Source organism: Nothoprocta perdicaria, unplaced genomic scaffold (genome assembly GCF_003342845.1).
Source record: "Nothoprocta perdicaria isolate Ctin4 unplaced genomic scaffold, notPer1 scaffold_410, whole genome shotgun sequence".
Taxonomy (NCBI): Eukaryota; Metazoa; Chordata; class Aves; order Tinamiformes; family Tinamidae; genus Nothoprocta; species Nothoprocta perdicaria.
In genome coordinates this window covers 220,731-237,527 of record NW_020455656.1, presented here as the reverse complement: position 1 = coordinate 237,527, position 16,797 = coordinate 220,731, and the positions used below count along the sequence as shown (strand labels likewise).

Below are 16,797 nucleotides of genomic sequence, written 5' to 3'. Positions count from 1 at the left end.
TATTTGGAACAATTTAGAGGCTTCTTGTTTTTCCTTTTTGTTCTTTATATACTCACCTGTGGAAGAAAATTTGGGCGAGGAGTGAGTCTGGGAGGAGGGATGAACTGCGGCACTTTTATGGGCTGAGGCGTAGCCTGAACCTGCTGTAAGAACATGAAAGAGAGTTTGGTAAGAGGGAAATAGCTTTGAAGCTGTTCACCAAAATCAACATGCTAAGTGTATTTCCAGACCTGATGTTCCTCGGCTCAGGTTGGTTTCTATTCTGTCAATAATTTTTCACAGTAACAGTTTCTTCATTAGAAATGCATTAAGGTCAGAGCCAGCCTTACTTCGTAGTTCCTGCACACCTTGGATCAGAAATTGAAGGTAACTTTCCCTCTAGTTCAATTGTACTAATTATTTGGCTCTGAAATCTCAAAACATTTCCCCTGAAGATAATGAAAACTCACATTCGTTTTAAAAGTTAAAAAAATGCTTATGTAAATACATAACTTAAGGCTTAATTTCCAAAACCAGGTCATTCATTTTAAATAATTAAGGTGTACTATTCAGAAGCCTGGAGTACTTCCCTGACTACCTGAAATCCATGGGAATTGCCATAGCACTAACCTGTGAATAGCAGGATCACCTCCCTAAACCTGTGTGAGTTATTTTGCAAAGGGCTAAGCAGAGATGTGAAGGCCAAATAAGAGTGGGGCAAGCAATGATGAGGATAAGAGAATACTAGAAAAAAAAATTACCCTAATAGTGTTCTCCACACTTATTAACAAAAGCAAGACTTGTTTAGGAAGCAAAATTACTTTCATTAGCATGATTAGAACGTTGTTTTTTTTTTTAAAAAAAATAAACTGGATTTTCTTTTAGTGAATGTCTAGACCTTCACTCCAGAAGTAAAACTTCACTGTTATAATTTCATACAATGCCTAATTTCCAGTCCAAGAAGCATATAACGCAATTCCAAAATATTACTTAGATTTCCAAGTGGCTGATTAACTTATTCATCAGGGTAACTTTTGGAAAAGGCTGTGACACACTCAAAGCACTTTGCCAAACGCTTAAGCAAACAGGAGCTGTGTATGAAAAAGTGATGAGAGAAGATATGGTAAAGAGCAAAGTGGTGTGGTCTAACACTACAGAGACTTCACTGTGCAAAGGCAACAAGAGAGACTGAATGCCAAAAAAATGAAGACAAAATCCCACAAATAAAGAAATTCTTTGACATGTCCTTTACCAAATTTGAAAGTGGAAAATTTCCGGAACAGAAATATGTATAATAGGTAGGAGCAAGACAATTACCATTTCCTCATGACTAACAGTTGCATACAGAAGAAAACTTTACACAGAGGTGATGACAGCACTAATTTAATTCAGGGAAGAAAGCAGTAATAGCAACTTACATAGACAGCAAATGCATTTCTCCCAGGCTCTCATTTTAGCAATGTCAATTAATCAAGTCTCGCAACACATCCCCAATTTTCTCCCTTCCAGCGCAAAAACATGATTGTTCATTTGATTTTTTTTTCCCCCCCTCATAGTCCTCTTGTTAACCAGCAAGGCACATTTCCCGGGGGCAAAGCCACGAAACGCTTACCAAAGTTACTGTGTTCTTTGCCACGATCTGGACCGCCTCGGCTCCCGGAGCAGGGACCTTATTCGTTGTCTGGAGGTTGACGGGGGCGCTCTGCGCATCCGTGCTGAGGACGGCTTTCTGGCTGTTGTTGATGGCCGTGACCATGGCGATGGTGGGTCTCTGGCCCACCACGGAGGCGGGCATGGTGGCGGTGGCTGCTTTCAAGACGAGAGGTAGTGTCTTAGTGGTGATCATGGAAGCTGTAGTTACAGTCTTCTGAGGGGAACAGAAAAGGCGCTTTAAGAGACGGGCGCTTCGCATCGCACAGGATGTGGGCTGGTTTTTCAGGCACAAGGCAGAGCGAGCCTGAAGAGACAACGCTGGGTCTATCTACCTACTCCTTAGCGACACGAAAGGCATCTCACGCCTCTGAAAACTGGATACCTAGAAAAAAATCTCATTTGGTGCCACCATGAGGTGTATTTTGACCCAATCTGCAGTATTAAAGAATGATTCACAGACAATTGTCAAGAAAATGACGATTAAGTGTTAGTACTGACATTTACATTTTTTCATCTTTCAGTTTCATGTTACTTTCAAATCTGTATTGTCAATACAGATTGTCAAAGGCCAATACCAGACCCTTAAGTTGCAAGTTTGTTAAGCAATCCAGCAAACTAACTTCTTATCAATTAAAACTCTGATTTTCAAACGGAAACTTTATTTGCAAAGATCTTCATGATCAGAGGAAGCAAGAAAAGCATTCATAAATTGGTTTCTTTAAGAATAAAATTTGAATTTGGGTATCCCAAATTTCAGTTTTAGCCATACATACACATAACCAGTCTTTAAGTTTCTTTCCTAAGAGCAGGGGAGCTACCTCATTACAGGCACTTAGAATTCATCAAAAGATTCAGTTTTCATGGAAAAATCATTTACCATTGCTTCTGTAAAAAAAAAGCCTGGTCTAGGAGGAAGTCAAATATTAACACTAGCCTTAGGTTGGATTTATCCTGGAGTTTTAAATGCTCTCTGCTAGTCTGTCCGTCAGGCTGTAGGCAATTAAGTTTAACTTCTCTGGGATGGGGTTTTTTGGTGCACGTGCTCTTAATATGAAGTAAAAACCATGTCCTTCTGAGGCCAGGGAGAGGAAAAAATATAGGCCTCATTTTTCATGTTCTTAACATGCCCGATTTACACTCCTTGATTTTAAATGCACAAAAATTTTCTTTCTAATAAGATAATATAAATGTGTTTCCAGTTGGAAACGTCAGTATTTTCTCTAGTAATGTCATCTTAAACAAAAATGAATTTTACCTTCACACCTCTGACTTCATAATGCTTAAACTATATCCTCTGCTAATTCTGCACAAGTTTAAAAAAAATTTAGACATTCTACAAAGCCAAATCAAAAGAGAATTCATGATTCAACTTCATACATTTATATAAAGTCCAATCATAATTAAATTTTCCTTCTCTCAACATGAACAATTCCCTAACTTTTACATTGAGCAGCTTCTTATTGACCTCTGCTGCATTTTCTCCAAAGCAGAAGGCAAGAGAGCCCCGAATGTTGTGACATGATTCAAGTTGTTTCAATCAAATGTAACCGACTGCATTGCTTTCCTCCATAAACATTTTAAAGAAAAGTGTAATCAATCACGTAATACAAGACCAGGGCTCTAGTAAGTCTGGAAGTACTAAGAAGACAGCTTCAGTCAGCAGATCACAGAGACAGAATTTCCTTGTCACTTTGCAGAGCCTTAATTACCTTCGTTAGCATAGAATACTTAAAACTTTTCAGTGCATAAATTAATACTGAAGTGCCATTGATATTAAGTGTCTATTATTTCACATTTGTAACAATAGAACTTCTTAGCATGGGTTGCTCTTTTATGAAAATTAAGAAAAAATCCTTCTTATTGGACTACATTAAATATATGAATATGTCGCTCTTAATATGTATAACTTTATTCCAAAGTGAGTTGCTCTGAAAAATAACTTCTGAAAGCATTCTCTTTACTAATGGAGTTTTGGAAGATATATTATTTAGAAAATTAATAATCAAAGATTTTTCTAGAGAGACAAAATACTAGACTTTCCCTTATATGTGAGTGGGATTTTCTTTGCTGAAAGTGAGTGCACATTTTGATGGAGGGGCAATGGGACAGAGGCACAACGGTAGAGGCAGAACGTGCACATAAGCAAGTGAGGTGACTTCAGAGTTATACCAGCATAAATAGAAACAGAACAGCCTCAAGGATAAGACCTGGTGTATTTTATTCAAAGGAGAGCATGACCTGCCTTTTGGTTTACAGTTACCTTCCAAGTACAACTGTATCAATGACCATTAGAAGGGCATAGCAGTTTTGTGGCAAGTTCACTAGAGGGCTCTTTAACTTTGAGCAAAACTTCAGTTTCTACAACCCAGGTGATGACCTGGAAGTTAATACATGAATGTAAAGCATGGAATATATGGACAAAAGCATGAGATTGTTTCTGCAATCATGTTTCCTGACTGAAAAGTAGAGACAAATGAAACAGAGTCACCACCACTTGCCTGCAAATATTTTGAGACATGAACATATAAACATATTTTTCTGTTTTCCTGTTGTAGTTCTTGAAGGTTACACTAAGTATCATTTAACAGGAGTTACACCTGCTTAAGCAACCAGGCAGAAAGAAGACAGAATCACTTTCTTACATTTTTATTCACAGATCCAGTGGGCACTCTGTTAGTCTTCTATAAATAAATGATTTTAATCATACACCTCATATAATGCATTTAAAATCTTTGCTGATTCTTGAGACTTACTGGGTAGGGGCAGACAAACATCCTTGCACCTACAGAAAAGGAAGGTGATAGCACCGAAGAAGAGGATATCTCCACCCTTCTTTTCTATGAGGTTATGATGCAACTTTTAAACATTAAGTTTTAAATTTTACCTTCAGCAAGAAAAAAAAATGTTGTAGAGAACAGAAACCTTCTCAGAATATTTACCTGTGATCCAATCACGTTTGGAGAGGGTGCAGTAGACTGCTGCTGCTGTTGATGGTGATGTTGCTGTAGCTGTTGTAGTGGTTGTGGCTGTGGTGTCTGTAATTTGTTTTCTGACTGTGCCAATGGCTGTATTTGAAACTTACTGTCTGGCTGTTCCTGCTTCACTATCAAATTCTTCCGAAGCTGTTCCACCACTCTTTTCTACCAGACAAACAAAAACATCAATAGAAATGATTAAAGTTAGTTAGCTGCCTATATCGGGGAGAGAATAACACCTATAGACTTTTAGATAAAGAACTACTCAGAAGTTTTCAGAAGGATTTCTCATTTTCAAAATGTGAAAATCAGTGCTATGTGATGCAGAGTGTCAACATGCCAGAGAAGATTGGTGGTTCCAGGTGACCCTGCTGTCCTTGCAGAAACCTGTCCAAATTCAGTCTATACACAAACCACAACCTCATTAACATAAATATTTGAGACTTATTTGAATTTAGCATTACATAATCTGAAGTTTCTGTCTCCTTCAAACATGAACCATTCCTTCACAGCAATGAAAAAGGACTTTAATTTGAAGCCACAAGCTGAACTGAAGGCAACGCGGTGACCACCGTGTTACCAGGCACAGAAATTAAGCAGGGAGAGAAATAATTTGAATGCAAAGGGAAGGACAGGAAGGGGAACACTGGTGAAAAACACAAGACTGAAACCACACATGTTCCTCACGCACAGTTACACTGCATGGTCAGCTTCAGAGGAGAACAAGGACGCCAACAGGAATTTTTGAAAAGAACTGAAAAAGCTCAATTGGAAATAGAAACTGTTGGAAAAACTCTGGCAGAACCATTTTTTGACAGAATAGGCTGTTTAAGGTAGTTGTGCTTATATAGAAAGGAAAAAAATTCTGAGAGAACAGAACATTTTGATATTTGTTGTGAAATATTTTTAGTGAAACACAGTACAAAACAAATTGTACTTTTTTGGATCCTTGCTTTGAATCCTTGCTGGGGTTGTACACTACGCTCTGGAAACAAGAGAAACATTGGTCAAAAATCACTGAAAAGTTAGAGAGTTAGTACCAGACAGAAGAGTGATTCAAGTATTTTATACTGCAAGTGGAAGAGTGCAAAAAAAGCTGTCCAAAACTAAAAGCTGTAATTTGTTTGTTTCCTCTTAGAATAAGGAGCAAGTATCAGGAGCAGAAAAGGCTTTTTTTTTTTCTTTTTCTAATTCAGAAAGTTAATGCAGAGTTTTACATGGTGTCTCTGCTTGCTTGCACAACCACTGAAAACAGCTTTCTGAGAGGATCACCATGGCCGCAAGCAAAGCAAAGTGCCATGTCAGCAGGCAGAGCCAGGAGCCAAAAACACTTCCAGAGAAACCCAGGAGGGAGGAGAGGAAAACAGAGCCGGGGAAATAATGCAACGTGACTGAGCACAACCTGCCAAAGACTGCACATAAACTGCACGGAAGACTTAAGAAATTTCAGTACCGGGCACGAACAGGGAGGGGAGTTTTTGCTCTTGTGCCTGTACAAAACACAGCGACCAGGGCGCTCCTCAGCTAACTCCCTCCCCGCAGCAAAGCAGCGGCGGCCCCAGCACTCATCCCCTCTTGCTCCTTACAACCGCAGGACACAGGAGGGAAAGGCCGGCCACAAAGCGAGCGGAGAGGAGGGAGGGCAGCGCCCAGCTCGAGGCGCGCGTCGCCGCGCGTGGCGCAGGCCGCAGCGCCTGCCGAGCGGCGGGCAGCCAGCCTCGCTGCACACCCTCAGCACCCACATGGCACGGGAGCCGCCGGAGAGCGCTTGGCACCACACGGATAACGGCAGCGGGAGAAATGGCCGCTGTGCTGGCAGGTCGGGCTGGAGGCCGCTGCGAGCAGCACAGCCCCGCCAGCCCCGGCCTCGTGCGCTAGCAAAGGGGAAGAGGCAGCGCCGGCTTTTGAGATTCAGAGCAGCAAGTGCCGCGTTTGCAGAGCATGCCAATTGCCTGGCAGTTTAATAAGCTGCTTCTAGCAACTGTCAATAACAAAAAAACATGCTGCTGAAACTACAAAAATTCTCCGAGAGACCACTGGGATTATCTTTGTTATTCAGTACCAAGAGACACTGCGAACAGCATACCCCAACATTGCTTCACCTCGCTACCAAAATGAGACGAGGCATTAGGGTCCTGTGTACACGTACATAGGAGCAGTGATGAGATCTACACTGATTTTCAGCAGCGTGGATTCATGCTCCCCGTGATCTCCAGCCAAGCTGCAAGGCTCAACCCACAGGGTGCCCCCAGGCCGCAGCGCTGCTGACTCGCAGGAGGTTGCTCTCAGAAATGCTCTTTTTATAACGGTTTTGGCAGGACGGCAGAAGCTTTTGCTGCTCTAAGACTTCATGCTCCACTAAAACTGTGTTTAAGAACTGTTCTTGTGCACTCTTGGACCACTCTCCATTTTGAATGCCGCTTGCACTGCAACGTGTACAATCCGTGGTGTAAAGTTCTAACTACCTGACTCCTAAATAACCAAGGAGATTAAGGTATGTGAAAGTATTACACAAGTCCTAAGAAACAGTCTTAAGTCTTTAATTCTTAACCACTGTTGATTTTCCTCCCCATTTCTATTTAATTACTGAATTATCACTGACAAAACTTTATATTGAGATTAACTCCATCACAGAAACAGTATTTTAAACACAAAGTTTTTGCATCAGTCAGAAAATCAAGGCTTTAAAAACTTCCATATTCACAATATGGTTCTTTGTCCCTCCACACCACAAATGTATGAAAAATACTTGCCTTTCGCCTGAAGTTTACTGAATTTTCTTCCAAGACCAACATCAAGCAGCTCTTTACATCCATCCACAAGGTGAAAGGAATCAATAATGACATCCTTCTTTCTCCTTCCCTCTTCCCTTTCTTCTGCCCAACGAATAATTGCCCATATTCTGCCATGGTTAATATTGGACTACTTCAAAATCCATTTGTCAAACCCTGCCCATAAGTGCACTCCCTAATTTCAATGCTCTTACTCTCTTGACATCTTCATCACTAGGTCTCATCAAGAGCTGTTCCCACCAAAGAGTTCACAGAGTTCTAGACATCTTACGTGGCTATTTCTTTAAAGCTTGTAATTGTAATCAATATTGTGACATTCAGTGATACCACTTTCTCATTTATGCCACAGGCCACATCCAATTGCAGCACTGAAAGATTTTTTTCTGGTTCGATCGAGCAGAAAATCTGCCTCCAGGTCTCACTCGCCATATGTCTGTGCCCCAGTGAGACAGGCAGAGGTGTCCTCCCCACGCTCACTCTAACAAATTTCATGGAAATGTTCTATAAGGCAAGGAAAGCCCTTGGAAGAAGCCCAAATCTTAATATGATTTAATTATAACATTATTATTTAAACATTATTTCCATTTTAATTAATTAAACAATAAAAAAGTAGTTCTCTAAGTACAGTTTTTTTAATGCTCACTCCTAATTGTATCTTTATCATTTTCTTCTTAATCTCAAGAAACATTTAAAAAACATACTTATGCAGAAGAGGCTTTATTTTTATCTCTAAGACAAAAAAAAGAGAGAAGTTTTAAACATCTCCTAAAAAGGAGAGAGAAAAGTAAAATACTAAATGGACCTGCAATGCATTCTTTTTACATCCTAAAACCAAGGCTGATGCAGTCTGACTTTATCAGCTGCCTGTCAGTGAACTGCTTTAATGTTCCAAAAGTTCCAGAAAGTAAAATATTACACGTGCTCTAGTGTTCACAATTTACAATGCACTAGTAATGTTTAAAAAATTGCCAATCATTGTTCATAATAAATTCTACATGTGTGATTCTGGAATAAACATACAGTTTACGTGTGAACATACCTACTTTGGGACAAAATGTGGGATTATTCCTTTAGAAAAGAGCAACACTTCCCAAAACTGTTAGAAACTATTCAGAAAATCAATATATTAGTTAAATTTTGAAAATAATGTCCATTCCCTCATTCCTAATGGGGGGACAATGCTTATCAATTTTTAAAAATTTTACTTAGGAATATAAGTTACGAACTAAAATGACTGAAAATAGCTGCTGCAGCGTTCTGCTTTACATGTCTCCTTGACTGCTTTATTTTCAACATTGTTTCTTTTACCATTTGCAGCACCACAAGGCCAATTAACTTTTGGAAAGGAAACGCTGTAATGTGAAATGCCTCATACATCACCGTGTTCTCCTTTTAGAAACCCGACTGTTGCATCAAGTAAGGAGCAGGGGCTGAACCTGTAGGCGCAGCGCACATACAACATTTTCCTTCATCTCATATGCTAAAAAAATAGAATACCTCCTCCTCCTAACTGCAATACCCATACTAATTGGAAGAAACATACAGGAATAATTATAATAATTAAGCAATGGAGTAATTAATGAATAGAGAATTAGGTATATGACAAGAGGAAAAACAGAATGGGAAAACAGTTAAGTGAAGTATTTGGAATGTAATTAAGGAGGAATGGAATGAAAGGAATGAAATTAAACTTCTTTTTTAATTTGACAAGGCTTTTAGTTTTGTTTTAGGCTTCTCTGCTTAGAAGAAATTCTTTTGAGTGCTAATACAGACTGGTAGAAGGATGTGGGCATCACCTCCACATAAAATGGCTAGAGATGAAAAAATTAACTGCTGACTAACATGGAAAAGGTGCTTAATTTTATCTTGCCCATCTCTATACTGTTCCCCCATCATATGTTTACGTCAGGAAAAAAAAATCTCTTCAGAAGAAAAAAAGTCACCTAGACTGTGCAGAAATGGAACAAGATTTGTTCTTGTGCTTCTGTGTAAAGATGGTTTTCTATGATCTCTGACTAAACTTAGTTTTCCAGAAATGTATAATGAGGTCTTGTAAAATGCGTCATGGACTGAAGCTTGGCGTATAAAAACCTCAGCACACAAATTACTGTGGATTATTATTATTATGTAGGAGAACACAGGAATAACCCTGATGGGAAAGTCACTCATATATATGCATAGCAGCCACTTGTTCAAGCTAAGCTCTGCCAGGGAAGTACCCCTTCTTCTCATCTCTCACCTCTGATTTGCCTCATAATGTGGGTGTCAAGTAAAACCCTTTAAACTGCATTTGTCTGAATTAAGCAAGCACAGTGGAGCAATTTAAATTAGGAAACTTCATTTCTTGTTTTACAAATGACCAACCTCAATGAAACAATCTCTTTTCCAATCTGGTAAAGCCTAATATTTTTGAGTAACCCAAGTGGAAAGAATAGTAATCAAATCATTTTACAACGTACTATTGCATAGTGACACAGCCCTGGCATAAAAAATGAATCAGTTTCATTTTCAGTGATATTCTTGTGCATCCCACAGCTATGCCCACGACTGAATCACACCTCCTCTCTACCCCATGAAAGGAAACAAACAGTTCATGTTTTTGCACTTCATGCATGAGCAGAAGTATCATGCAGGACAACTATTTTTATTTTACCAGGGAATGTAAAAATTTTCTTCTTTTGAAGAGAAAGACTTGAATGTTCATAATACATCCTACAACACCCCGCTGAATTACCCTGGTGTTGACAACAGCATCTAATATTTCATGTCCACAATTTCCTTATAGACAGCAAACACTAATTGCAGAGACTAGAGGTATTAAGGGATAACTAAAGGGACACAGTATAAAGATGCAAAATAAGAAACTGCATGAAGTACATGCAGAGGGATGTATCCTCTAACAGAAAATCCAGAAGATACTCAGTGAAATTGAATGACAGCAATTTAAAACAGAAAGAAGAAAATTTATTTCATTTTACATACTGCATAATCAGCCTGTTACTAAGTTCACCTCAGCACTGTTCTCCTGAACTTTTCTCCAGAGATAAGACAGAAAGTGAGAATCTCCCTGGGAATTGATCAGAGTTGCTCCAACAGCAGCGGACAGATTTTATCCCTGTCTATACTGACAAGCAAATACTGCTTAGTGTTGGTTTGATTAAAACACATCATTAACAACATCACACAGCAATTCATTGCTGAATCACACAGCTCTACCACGTAGGAAGCCTGAGGTATCACAGCAAAACATATCAAAGATTTTTTTTTTCTTTTCCCCAGACATTTAAATAAACTACTGAATAGGCATATTCTGTCCGGCTAAACACAATTACTGCTCCATTCTCTTTAGTTAACCAAGCATGATCAAAACAAAGACACATGCCTGCTTCCTAGGATAGACATGAAATTAAATCCATAGTGAAGACCCAGTGCTGTCCTTCTATTATATCAAAACTCGCGGATCAGTCGGGAGGGATTCTGTGCAGCTAAAGCAGTGGTTCTTGATTAGCCTTCCACTTGGAAAGGAAAGGGGAGGAGGCACTTTGCTCCTGTGTTTGTTCACATCAATACAGATTACTAAGTCAGGCAACATTTTATACAGAAAAAACGGAAGTACTCAAAAACTAAAGGTTTGGCGAGCTTATCCTACCTTTCTTAAAAATGCCCATGCGTACATGCTTTGTCAAAAGAAATGAAAAGCTGCCTTTATCAAGAAGGATGCAGAGCTACTGGCGGCAGTTCAAAGGAGAACCACAAAGGTAACCAAGGCACCAATAAGCAATATGGTGTAACAGGAGGCCTACTGGCTTGTCATAAAAAAAGGTTAAGAACTGGCTTGTCACAAAGTACAGATATTTATTCCCAGAAAAGCTGATGGTTTATTCACAGAAAACTTCTTATTTTCTCTGAAAAATGCAAAATGATGATTCCTCAGCTGTAAGTTGAAGATAAACAAGCTCAACCTTGAAATAAGGTGCAATGACGACCGAATGCCGGAGCAGCCTAACGCAGCTAACGTATAGGCTAACAGAGCTAACATATTATGGGCTAACATAGCCTAACATGCTTGGAAATCCTTAGGACAAGGTTATAGAGCTTTCCGACAGAAAACTTAATCTAACTTCTGGAAGAGATTCAACAGTCCACGTGGTGGGGAAATGGCCTCCTTGGAAGTCTCCATTCATTCCTTCCCTTCACGGGCTACAGGGAGGTGCAGACACGGGAGTCCTTCTCATCCTCCTTCTCTAACGTTTTGAAACCCTGCATAAAGACAAGTCCATTCCTCTGACTGTTAATGAGGCCAGAAATAACCAGACATACTCTTGGGTTGCTGTGCTCTCACCTTCCCATAAAGCCTAGAAATTGGCCACAGCTATGGAGAGGACACTAAGCAAAACAGATCAGTTTGGGTGGTATGGAACTTATCTCCTTGCCCTTTCTTGAATTTTGCTGTATGCCCTGTTTGTATATTCTTACTGATTCCAGACTTAGAAAAAAATTTTTCCCAGATCAAACTGACTGGGAGACTGTTTCCTTCCCCCCTTCTCTGCAATGCTGGATATAAATTGCCTGCTAGGATTAGCTGAGCAAATTTCCCTTAATCAACCTGCTGATGTTGCAGGGTCTTCAGCAGAACTGGCAGCACAATCTATCACCTGCTTTTCAGCCGTGGAACACACAAATTTAGCCTCTCGATGACCAAACTGTCCTCATCGTGCTGATGTCACCAGACTCCACACAGAGAATCCACGTAGATTATAGTGGCCTCTGATATACAGGAGGTCACGCTGCATAATCTCATTGTCTCTTTTGGTTTGGACACGTGCAGTTCCTTTCTCTACATCCTAGATGCAGCTTCACTGCATTATTAGTACCTTTTTTCTTCTTTAAGGAAAAAAAGATCCATGTGCTAGATGCAAGGCAACAAAACATCTTATGAACGTGACAAATTTGAACAGATCTACACGTACTAACTCACTCAAGAGGATCAGGTATTAGCACCTAACTTCAAATTGCAGCTAGTTGCTGTGATGTAGAGCCCAGCAGTAGTTCTTGGCCCTGCAAAAGCTCTTTTCTGTGGAACGGCGTAATCCCCTCAGGACCAAGCCACGCTCGGAGAAAGCCATCGCTCCATCCAGCATGGTGAGAGTTATGTGAAGTGCGGGAAGGAAGGAGCTCGGCATGCAGCACAAAAATCTCTCTGGCTTTGATGGAGGGCTCACAGGGAAAGGCATTTGAAAACACTGTATCAACACGGACAATATCCATCCAGAAAAAAAAAAGGTACTAAAGGAGACCACCTAAGGGAATGTAAACATTCCCGTCCATAAGTTCGTACTACTTCTTCACAGTGTGCGCGCTTGTTTGACAGCTATACTGTCATAATTTCAGACTGTTAAACCTCTGCTGTAGGGTTTATAAAAGATCAGAGCACTTGTCACTCTCAGTGCAGGTAGAGTGAGATGGAGTGGCTGAGCAGTTCATTTTTCTTCATAATTACACTCCATTAACCTTCCCCAGGAGAGCTCCCCCATGCTTTCCCACCAGCAGCACCAACTGGCTGTGTTTGATAAGGCTCCGCAGAGCCTGCAGGACCAGCACACGCCACCCAAGGAACGCTTCCATACACTGCACAAGCCCAGGTCACAGCACACACACACAGGCAGACACCAGGCTCACCCTACCCACTCTCCCCACCACTCTCCTCCTTGAACTACATAAATACACGAGCTAGAATTTGCAAGCCCAACACAAAACCAGGGAATTAGTCACTATAGGGAACCGAATATTTACCACGTTTTTCCCCTCGCTGCCAAGAGCTGCCAAGAGAAATGCATTTAGAGCATTAAAGCACACAGGGCAACGTAAAAGAAGCTGTCATTACATTATAATTAGATCATGTTACTGTATGCAACCGGAGTGTAGAGAAGGAAAATTACTTTTGAAATCTAAATCTTTTTTTTTTTTTAATACTCTTTCAGTATCTGGGGTTGTTTGTTGCATTTTGAGGACGATTCTGGTTAACAAACAGTATTTTATTTATCTATAACCTTCTCAACGATGACCACAAAAATGACGGGTTTTTCTAAAAAGAGTGACTTCTTCGATTAATAATGTATTTTATGGGAGTTCTAAACTCAGTGCCAGGAAAGCTCTTTTCCGTGTGCACGAAGGTATATTAGCATTTGTGTATACTGAGCTACAGTGTCGGCACATGCTTACACAGATAAAAGGGAAACAAATTTGTAAGGGGGATTGTAAACAATCTGGAATAGAATCCAAATTATCTGAAAAATAAATGAAACACTACAAAGCCTGCACTTTGAAATGACACTCTATATAATCCATTGGAATTTGTTAACTGTTTCAAATGACTTGGAACATAAAGTTGTATACATAACTGGTCTATATAGCTGAGTGATGGTGTTACTCTTTGTGCTATTACCTCCATTATCCTTTCCCATTCCTCTGCTACTGTTTAATATATTGTGATACTGGCAGCTGCATGCATCTCCATAAATAAATACCACTTACTTCTCTTCTACGGTAAGTTCCCCGACCTTCAGCTTGTATTTGGAAATGATCTGTTGTGTTCTAAGTCTGGGTAACTTTGCACGGCCTGAAACGAGACCTGTTTGCGTGATAAGGCAAGCTGCGAATTCAGCACTGTCCTTGCTCATAACCTGATTTCAGCACAGGATTTCTATTTCAGACTTGGGTGAACGTTGTCAGAGCTCCCTTCAGAATAAAGAAAACGGAGGCGGCACTTCGGTTAAAGCAGGGAGGAGAGCACTGCTGCCCAACCCACCGGGACTACTCCCAAGAGACTCCATTTCCAGAGGGTCCATGGGACACTAGGCTCATTTTCTACATCTAGTGTCATTTTTTTTTTTCATATTTTGGACCTCCTTTCACAAATTTTCTTAAATTTAATATAAATGCCAACTCAGGCTTTAATACTTATGCAGTCGAAGCCTGCAACATGTGATGTAAATTCCCATTTCATGGGCGCAGCTGAACATGATGATTTCAGAAGTGCCAAACTGCTGCGACTGTCTCAGGAAAGCTGAACAAGACAGTCAGTGCTCCTCCCTAAGGCAGGCTTGTTAGAAACTACAAACACAAGTACCTTTGTAACATCAATTTCTTGGATAAGCAACTAAAGGAATTGTTGGGATGGCACTGATAACAACAGAAAAGAGGAATTTTGTCAGGTATCACTTCTCTACTAAAGATGATGTTCACTGAATAAACTTGAGAAAAAAATAATTAGGACATTGAATAAAATTTTCTGAAGCACTATATCTCATTTTTGAAAAATGTATCTACAATGACTCAATGCTATAATGCAATTAAATCTTTTTTGGGAGGGGATTAGAAATCCTTAGGAAGGGTAGTGTGGCACTTTCAAGGAAGGCAAAAAGAAGAGTTTTGAATGTGTGTATGTATGAACCGAACTTAATGTCGGAGCAATGTAAGTTGCTGTTACTGTTTTCATTCGTATATATTAGAATCCTGCCTCCAAGCTCCAAAATTCTTGACTGTGAGAATAGACCATTGAAACCATTTTTGGAATAAGGACAGATACTTCAAGTTCCCATCCCTCTAAGCCATCATTGTTAAAATGGCATTTGGAAAACTCTCCTGGCAAGGGGACCAAGCCTTCTTCAACTCTAACGAATGCCATGCTGCTGTTGACAGGACCATTTTTTCCTTATCACCTGAGAAATCGGGCTTCCTCAGAAGTTCTCAGTTATATTTATTCTTTCTCCAACCTTTTAGAAAATATGTCAGAAGGAAGCTCTATATGACTTATTATTCTCTTTTTTTTACAGAAGACCTGTCAAAAACGATGCATGTACTTTACTTTTGTTGTTATGCCACTAAAGGAGGGCTCTCCAAGTTTTCCTCTGCACGAGCATGAAGGAGGCAGCAGATCTTTTATGTTAACACAGACAAAAAAAAATATACTGAAGCAGGACTTGCACTCAGAACTACTATTTTCCCACTAATCCTTAGAAGACTGAGGGACTGCTGAGAGCGCAAACGACAAAGACAGGAACCCATGTGTAACGGTGGGGAAAAAACTTGTGGTCCAGCTAACTAAAACTCTGTACTTGTTAGTGACTTGAAGCGAACCCTGAAGGAGCCTTTGCTGAATTTCTACATTTCTCTGAAGAGTTTTCTGACAAAGAGAGTTAAAGTAATCTGAACAGAAAATAAGTTCTCCTATAATTCTTCTTTATAATTCCTCTTTCACAACACTGAATGTATCTAATGAGCACGTCTTTATGGAGAGATCAACATTTTTTTCTTTGTCTCTACAGGCCCGCATTAGATTTAAGTGGCAAATTATTAGGGTAAGGATTAGATAAAAAGCACTGAAACATTTTCAGGTGATGAAGTGCAGCTCTTCCTTGGAACCATGTGCTTGGCTTGCTGCTTATTGCTGTGAACATACAATATATTGCTGCATGAACATGCTTCACCCTTCAAACCATTTCATCCAGGACACCTAACACATTGGTCTCTGAGAGCTGTAAATTGCAAAATAGCAGGTTCTTCTCCCCATGGTTTCACACCAATGGATTTTTTTTTTCTTTTTTTGGAGGACCCACACATGGAGCTGCTGAGAAAGGCAGAGAATCCTAGGAACTAAAACACAGGCTGTTAAAACAGGCTGTTAAAACAGGCCAACTTGCTTCTTGTCCTAAGGTCTGGTGACTTTACTCATAATGGGACCCTCCAGCTCTATTACTAATTTGGAGGACTACCTTACAGCTGCCCTGTCTTTGGAAACAGACAATAATTAATATTTTGTACATGTAATCTGAACTCCTTTTAAATTCCAGTCCATAAAAAATAAGCTCTCACTCTTAAGATAGCCTTTACAAAATCTGAAGCAAAAATGGCACCTGAACAGCATGGAAAAGGCTGTGATGTAGGGACTCTGATGTAGGTAGGCTGTTAGAAGAAAGGAAAAGTGGAAATAAGTTTTCTCTTCTTATTTTTTACAAATATATTAAACTTATGCTGAAATGCAGGGATGATCTGAGCTTCTTTTTAGAAAAAAAATAAATTAATAGATCAGACATAGTCAAGAAAAGAAGACAGATTTACTTGTTCATCTTGAACTGAATACAACGAATACAACTGAATACAATGCAAGGAAAGGAAAGAGTCGGGAGAGGGGGATTACCAGGAAACACAGGGAAAGTTTCAGGGAGGGTTGGACTAGACGATCTCTAAAGGTCCCTTCCAACCTTAAGGATTCTATGAATCTATGAAGAGTCTTTGAAAAGATCCACATTACCCACCCAACACACGTACATTGACAATAATGTGCACGTGCATGTAAGTGGCTGAGAACTATTTCTTTAAATAGAGAAGTACTATGT

At 39.8% G+C, this 16,797-nt stretch overlaps 1 protein-coding gene across 7 annotated transcripts in view; it reads right to left on the bottom strand.

The window, feature by feature from the left end:
* PHF21A (PHD finger protein 21A) overlaps window positions 1–16,797 on the bottom strand; it is an 88,970-nt gene that overhangs the window by 18,950 nt on the left and 53,223 nt on the right. For 4 of the 7 annotated variants that reach the window (XM_026045843.1, XM_026045839.1, XM_026045845.1 and 1 more), the window contains exons 5-7: window positions 4,572–4,772; window positions 1,592–1,846; window positions 57–143 (exon numbers count right to left, since the gene is read on the bottom strand). In XM_026045843.1, coding sequence (XP_025901628.1) covers window positions 57–143; window positions 1,592–1,846; window positions 4,572–4,772 — 543 coding nt within the window. The remainder of the gene's footprint in view (window positions 1–56; window positions 144–1,591; window positions 1,847–4,571; window positions 4,773–16,797) is intronic. The other 3 variants (XM_026045840.1, XM_026045846.1, XM_026045842.1) reach the window with 1 other exon arrangement.